The following is a 6,581-nucleotide window of genomic DNA, read 5'->3' on the forward strand; positions in this document are numbered from 1 at the left end:
TAATATGCCAATAGATGTTTTATTATAATATAGCTATACGATCGAGTCCATACATCCCCAAAATACCAAACGTTTATAAGAGATCGTGCAGAATATACTGCAATAAATGTATAGATATGTATGCCTTTTATTTAGACGACGTTTTGCAATGTACGTAGACGAACCTTGCAAGTTAGGACGTATTTATTTAAGGATTTTGGCATCGAGCATCTTGAAGAGATAAGCAGCTGTGTTGAAGGGTAGATAATCGTCGTCGATGTCACCAGAAATCTTTCCGAACACTACGGTCAATTTAACGTGGCTACCATCACCATCTTCCGAAGGCGTAACGACGATGGTTATTTTGAACGTCTTGTAGTTCCTCAAGATAACACTGGAGATGAGGTTTACCGTGGTTTTCCTATTCGTCCAATCCTCAGCCTCGATCTCCACCTCATCTTTTATAGTGAAAACATAGTGATTAGGGATCTAATCGAGAGAAATGATGAATCAGTGAGATATATGTAATATAAAAAAGTTACCATCATCTTTTACTGCTTCCATGAAAGCTTTAAACAATTCTTCTGCCGGAGACTTACGATTAAACTCAACAGTTCTTGAAATTGTGTTGTTGGAGATGTGTGGGTCGACGTGGAAGTCATCGGAAATCTTCTCGATCTTGCCGGTCCATTTCACACGGCTGCCTTCGCCGTCATCCCTAGGAGTAATGGTGGCGGTTAATTTGAACGTCTTGTACTTCCTCAAAATTTCAGAGCTGATCACATTTATCGTAAGTTCTCTTTTCTCCCAATCCTCAGCCTCGATCTCCACCTCATCTTATGTTGAAACATAGAAATTAAAGGTTTAGTCGAAAAAATAGTTAGCAGATTAATCAATAAGATGTATGTAATACTGTTGAAGACTTACCATTGTCTTTTATTGCTTTCATGAAATCTTTAAACAGGTCGTCCGCCTGAGACTTCACGTCAAACTCATGAGTAGGTTCGTTTAGTGCCATTCTCTATTTTTATTTTTATTTTTTTGAAGTCTATGTTATGTGTGGGTTTGATAATAACCTTCTCAGTATAATGAATGTGGTTATATAGAAAGACAGAGGTTTATGACAGTTACATTAAATAAAATCACCTAACGCCACCCATCTAACTTTTTCACTCTGTAGAATCTTTTAAAACCTACAGCTTCAGTATTTGAATTGCAGACCACATTGATTTGCAGACTAATGTGGTACATGGGAGTAAATAAAATTTGCAGACCACATTGATTTCAACAGCCTAATTTGTGTATCGATTAACTCAATCTAGCAAGTGCTTTACTTAAATTATTTTGTTTTGAGATACATTTTTAGAAATATATGATCACTAGTAAAATTCTTCTTAAATGACTCTTGCTCTATGAGCTTCATGTTACACAAAACGCGTTATATTATTTTGTCTTTTTATAGTATACGATTATCAACCCATGTGAACTTTATGAACTTAGAATATTTGTGAATAACCAAATTATTTTATCGGCTTAGTTTAGCTATTAACTTAAACCATAAGCAATTAATTTACATTTCTTCTGCTAAGAAGAAAAAACAAAATACTTTCTACATATATAAAAAAAGTAATATCTTTGGTGAGGTGAAAAAACCTTTAATATGCATTTGACTGTATGGTCAACTTTTTAAACTTTTCCCTTGATTTTGATTTGCCATTTTTCTTATGTCACAGAGATTCTTTTATTTCTTATGTTTGGTATTTTTTCATTTATTAACAAAACTAACCAGAATGGCCAAGTCAAGAGTTGTTTTACCCATTTGATTTTTATTGTATGTAATGGAGAATTGCATATCGCACATATCTCAGTTAGCCATTTGATAAAACGTGGATTAACTGAACCCTTTTATTAGAATCGTCAATATAACGAAAATAATATTATTTATTTATTTATGCATGGCTTTGATGAGAAGTCAATTAATTAGGGTTTTGTTTTCAAAAAAAAAAAATTATTGAGATTTTATGCAATGGTTAAGAGTTACCGTTATCTTCAACAGGGTGATTCGAGATCCCGAGGAATTTTTTATAGAAATTGTCCACCGGAGACTCAACGTCATATCTCTAGTTACAGCACCACCCAGTGCCATCCCGAAGTTTGGGTTGGATTCAGATATACCTAAATAACTTATTTTAAAGAAAATGTGAGTCATGTGAATATAAAAAAATGTGAATGTGATGAAGTTATAATGGATTTACAATTTAATTTTTAATTTATCTAGATATTTTATTAAAATAATAAATTTTCAACACACGAAGAAAAAACCCAAAATACATTGCTTTTGATATTAAAATGATAAACTTAATTTTCATAACAAGAGTAAAAAAGTTATCGATTATATATGAATGTCTATTAATAATAATAAAGTTTTGATAGTCTCTTTGAATTAAAGTAGCTACTGAAAGAGTATGTCTGATTGGCTAGAAACCTTTTGGTCCGCAAAACATTGTAGGTAAATCTATATGTGACTATCTATCTTGGTCCAAAAGAATTTGTAAATGGTTATGACTGTCTAAGGTTGTCTACTGTTTTTCTTCATGGAGATTCTTAATCGTGAGTATATTTTATATTTCAATTCTTTTTTTGATAATTCTTTTCTTTAAACAAACTAACACAACCAAATTGGATAGTTAATTCTATATGCGTTCTCTGTCCTTGTGCTTTTAAAGTAGTGGTGGCGAATCGGATTTTCGTACTAAAACAATGAATTGTTACATAATCCGTAGCAATATAATCAAACATGGATAAACTTAATTAACCATAATATTAAAAATCGTCGCCATAACAATAATATGCATGCAAATCGATACTCGATATATTATATATTATGTATTTTAAAGCTTTATTATGAGTAAATACATGCGAAATGCCCAACCATTATTAACCATGACTAGTCCATATACCGCAATAAGCGTACGTAGAGATATAGATAGCTATATAAACGGGGTTCTACCCTGTTAACACTTAATTAAGATAATTCTAATTAATAGTTTCAAGAAGATACGCATCCATCTCTGTAAAGAAATCAACAAACGTGTTCACGATGGATTTTGGATCTTCGATGTTAGAGCTGATCTTCTCGTACTTTACAGTGAATATCCCACGGCTACGGTTATTGTCTTCCACATGAATGATGGTCATGGTTCCTTCGAGCTTCTTGTACCCATCCAGGTTTTGCCACGTGGACACGCTATGGCTGACATTTCCTTCGAGCGACTCGTACCACTCCGAGACTTGAAAGCCCTCGATTCTAAACGTAGTTTTTTTCTTCTCGGAAGGTAAAGCCTCAATCTCCTCCGTGACTATCGTGAAACATAGAAACTAGAGTTTTAATCAAGAAATACATGATATGAATCAATGAGATGTGTACATATAAGTAATGGAGAAGATCGTTACCATTGCCTTTAGGGAGATCTAGTATGTTGATGCATGTTTGAAAGAATTCGTTCGCCGGAGACTTTATGTAAAAATCAGTAGACAAATATCCATTTAGTGTCATTATCCCTGTCTCGCTCTTCTTTGTTTTCTTATGGGGTATATGTTGTGTGGGTTTGATAAGAATCTTCTCAACGAAGGTGTTTATATAGAAAAAAAAATCTGAAAATTACACTAATTATTTTTACCTAAACCCACCATATAACATTTTTACCATATCGATTTTTTACAAAATTTAACCATAAGCTTAACAGACATGTGACAGCTATAAACATATATACAATCAGCTTAATTGATTTACCCAATTATTTAGTTAATATTGTATATGGGAGCTTTCATCTACCTAGTTGATGCCTTGTAAACGAACTTTTAAAAAGTGGATGGAAAAGAAAAATGGAGATTTTTGAAAAATATCAACTTTTTTAATTTTTCCTTTAGTTTTTTTTTAAAATTAAAAATAGTTTTACATGCAAAATTTTAAAAGACTAATGAAATGAGAAAAAAAACTAATGAAATAAAATTAAAATAAATAACAAAAAATAATTATAAACACAAATTAAAAATTAAATAGAAATTTATAAAGGTTCCTCAAAAGTTTACGAAGAGTAACCAAAATAATTACGGTGTGAGTCTAAACAAATGTGATTGCTTCGTTGGATATGAGACTTAATTTGTGTTCATCAAGCTGTTTTTAAGTCAGAAAAGACAATGCTTGAGTGTGCGGTGAGTAACAGACTCGTTAGTCATTTTATACTTTATTACTCACTAATTGGTATTTGTTCATAATGTAATAAAGTATATTCATTATGTACAATGCTTGAATCTGACTAAAGAGTCTGTTAACGAGTATATTCATTGAATAGACTAACGATTCTGTTGAAGTATATTACTTTATTACTCACTAATGGGTATTTCCTCATAATGACTAACGAGTCTGTTAAAGTAGAATGGATATCTACGCGGAAGAATATTTTTATCTGTGGTGCTACTTTATTGCATCTGCTTAATTTTTTAGCAAGTAACTAAAACCATTCAACAAGCAAAAAAAAAGTGACTAATTTTTGACTTACAAGTTACAAATGTCGTCAAATAAATGTCACTAAATGCTCAAGTCACGTCAACAATTTCAAATAACCAACTTTAATTTCATTACTAAACATTACATTTTGGAAAAAAAAGTAAACCAAAAAAAAAATTTGATTATTGATTATGTATAAGTTCTAATGTGCTTGATTATTTAAACATATATTCAAGACTTTAATTAGTAATATCACGAGTAACCTAGTTTTCATATTGGACAAGTCTCTTACTTGTGGTTTGCTAATAATAACATTTTGGTTACGAATGTCTTTGCATGTACTGTATATGTGTATTGCACTGTTGATGCAGCGTATTATTCATTATTGTTAGGCCTAGGTGTTGTGTTTCTTGCCCAACAAGTTACGGATTGGACGTAGGTGTTTACGTAGCTCTCAATTAGGATTTATGTTAATTTTCTATTTTTATTTTGGAAGAAGATATACTTTTTTACTTTTATGATTAGGATTAGAATATTTGGTGTTTATCTTCTTTCCTTAGTTTTATATTTGATTATCTCTTATAAAAGGGATGGAACCCTCACATGTATAGATAACTTTGAATTGAATAAAGAGTTAATTTGAAGAGAGCTTTGTATAAGCCTAGAGAGAATGATTCTCGTACCCATAAAGATCTTACCTTGAGTAGGACCTGAGAGGAGGACTCTCATCCCTATTCATTCTTAGCTTTCGCACCGCATCAACCGTCTAGAATTGTGCATTGTTTTTTTCTTATGTCATGGAGATTCAAATTAACTCTTTACATTTTTTAATTTCAATTTATTCTTAAAACTCGACAATTGGGTTAATTTCTTACTTAGACAATGAATTGCATAATTCACATATGTCACTTACCCAATAATAAAACATGGATTAATAAATGATCCCTTTTATTAGAATTTTATCGTCGATGCAACAATAATATGCAGATCAATATGATAATTATGCATCTTGAAAGCTTCAAGAGCAAATAAATACTTCCTATATGCCAACCATAATTAAACGATAACTAGTATCATAACTTATTATAAACTGTATGATCGATATATACTTTGTTTGACTATTTCGGATCATTTCTAAGGATTTGAGAAGATTCTCTCATCCAATACCTCCCCCTTAGTTTAATTTAATATTTCTAATTGACTAGAGACTGGAAAAAATGTAATTTATTCATTAGAACATGGTATTGTGGATTGTTTTTCTGAATTAATGATTTTTTTTTTTTTTTTGCAAAATTTGTTTAAGTTGTATTTGAGATATTTTTTAATTCATAAAGACTTAATAACAACAGAAATGTGATTTATCTATGTAACTGTTGTCATATACTATTAACAAATTTGCAAAGAAAATGAATCAACAAAATATTTTGGTTCCGTTGCAAGCGAGAATTTTTTTCGGTGTCTTAACTCAAAATGACAATACATGATCGTGACTCGTTTATGAAATATCTGTCCCCACTTATTGTCTCTCTCGCCAAAAACTTCTGTTTTTCTACAAAATGAATTTGTTAGAATGTACCTACTACTACATGGGACTAAATCTTATATTAGATTTTAAAAGAAAAAACAAATCAATCATGATTTAAAGGAACAAAGTTCATACATTTGCAGCTGGAGAAAGACACCATGAGAGAAGCAAGGAGATATATGAGAAGCTGGCTGAGTTAGGGGAAGAGATGGAGAAAGCAGGTTATGTTGCGGACACGAGCTTTGTTCTAAGAGAAGTGGACAGAGACGAGAAGAATCAGACCATAAGGTATCATAGTGAGAGATTAGCTATTGCTTTTGGACTGATCACGTTTCCGGCTGATAGACCAATCCGGGTGATGAAGAATCTGCGTGTTTGCGGTGATTGCCATAACGCAATCAAGTTCATGTCCATATGTACGGGACGAGTGATCATTGTTAGAGATAACAATCGGTTTCATCGGTTTGAAGATGGCAAATGTTCTTGTAATGACTATTGGTGAAGAAGACAACAAACGAGAATTGGTTTATATTTAAACACAACGTCTACTTCTTCTTCTTGATCATC

The 6,581-nt window shown here is 31.7% G+C and overlaps 2 protein-coding genes across 2 annotated transcripts; both read right to left on the minus strand.

Annotated features, from left to right (window-relative positions):
- Positions 1-1,074, minus strand: LOC104776521 (uncharacterized protein At1g24000-like). The gene is made up of 3 exons (XM_010500611.1): positions 907-1,074; positions 522-815; positions 1-437 (listed from the first exon to the last, which is right to left on the minus strand). Exons 1-3 carry the CDS (start codon positions 995-997, stop codon positions 184-186), a joined length of 639 nt encoding a protein of 212 aa, XP_010498913.1. The 5' UTR covers positions 998-1,074; the 3' UTR covers positions 1-183.
- On the minus strand, positions 2,855-3,598 carry LOC104776523 (uncharacterized protein At1g24010-like). The gene is made up of 2 exons (XM_010500612.2): positions 3,433-3,598; positions 2,855-3,338 (listed from the first exon to the last, which is right to left on the minus strand). Exons 1-2 carry the CDS (start codon positions 3,533-3,535, stop codon positions 3,016-3,018), a joined length of 426 nt encoding a protein of 141 aa, XP_010498914.1. The 5' UTR covers positions 3,536-3,598; the 3' UTR covers positions 2,855-3,015.

Source organism: Camelina sativa, chromosome 3 (genome assembly GCF_000633955.1).
Source record: "Camelina sativa cultivar DH55 chromosome 3, Cs, whole genome shotgun sequence".
Taxonomy (NCBI): Eukaryota; Viridiplantae; Streptophyta; class Magnoliopsida; order Brassicales; family Brassicaceae; genus Camelina; species Camelina sativa.

Coding starts and splice junctions, on each gene's coding strand:
- LOC104776521 (XM_010500611.1), bottom strand. CDS start 997: ATGGCACTAAACGAACCTACTCATGAGTTTGACGTGAAGTCTCAGGCG. Junction 816..906: donor GAAAGCAATAAAAGACAATG/GTAAGTCTTCAA, acceptor TTTCAACATAAG/ATGAGGTGGAGATCGAGGCT. Junction 438..521: donor GGAAGCAGTAAAAGATGATG/GTAACTTTTTTA, acceptor TCACTATAAAAG/ATGAGGTGGAGATCGAGGCT.
- LOC104776523 (XM_010500612.2), bottom strand. CDS start 3,535: ATGACACTAAATGGATATTTGTCTACTGATTTTTACATAAAGTCTCCG. Junction 3,339..3,432: donor AGATCTCCCTAAAGGCAATG/GTAACGATCTTC, acceptor GTTTCACGATAG/TCACGGAGGAGATTGAGGCT.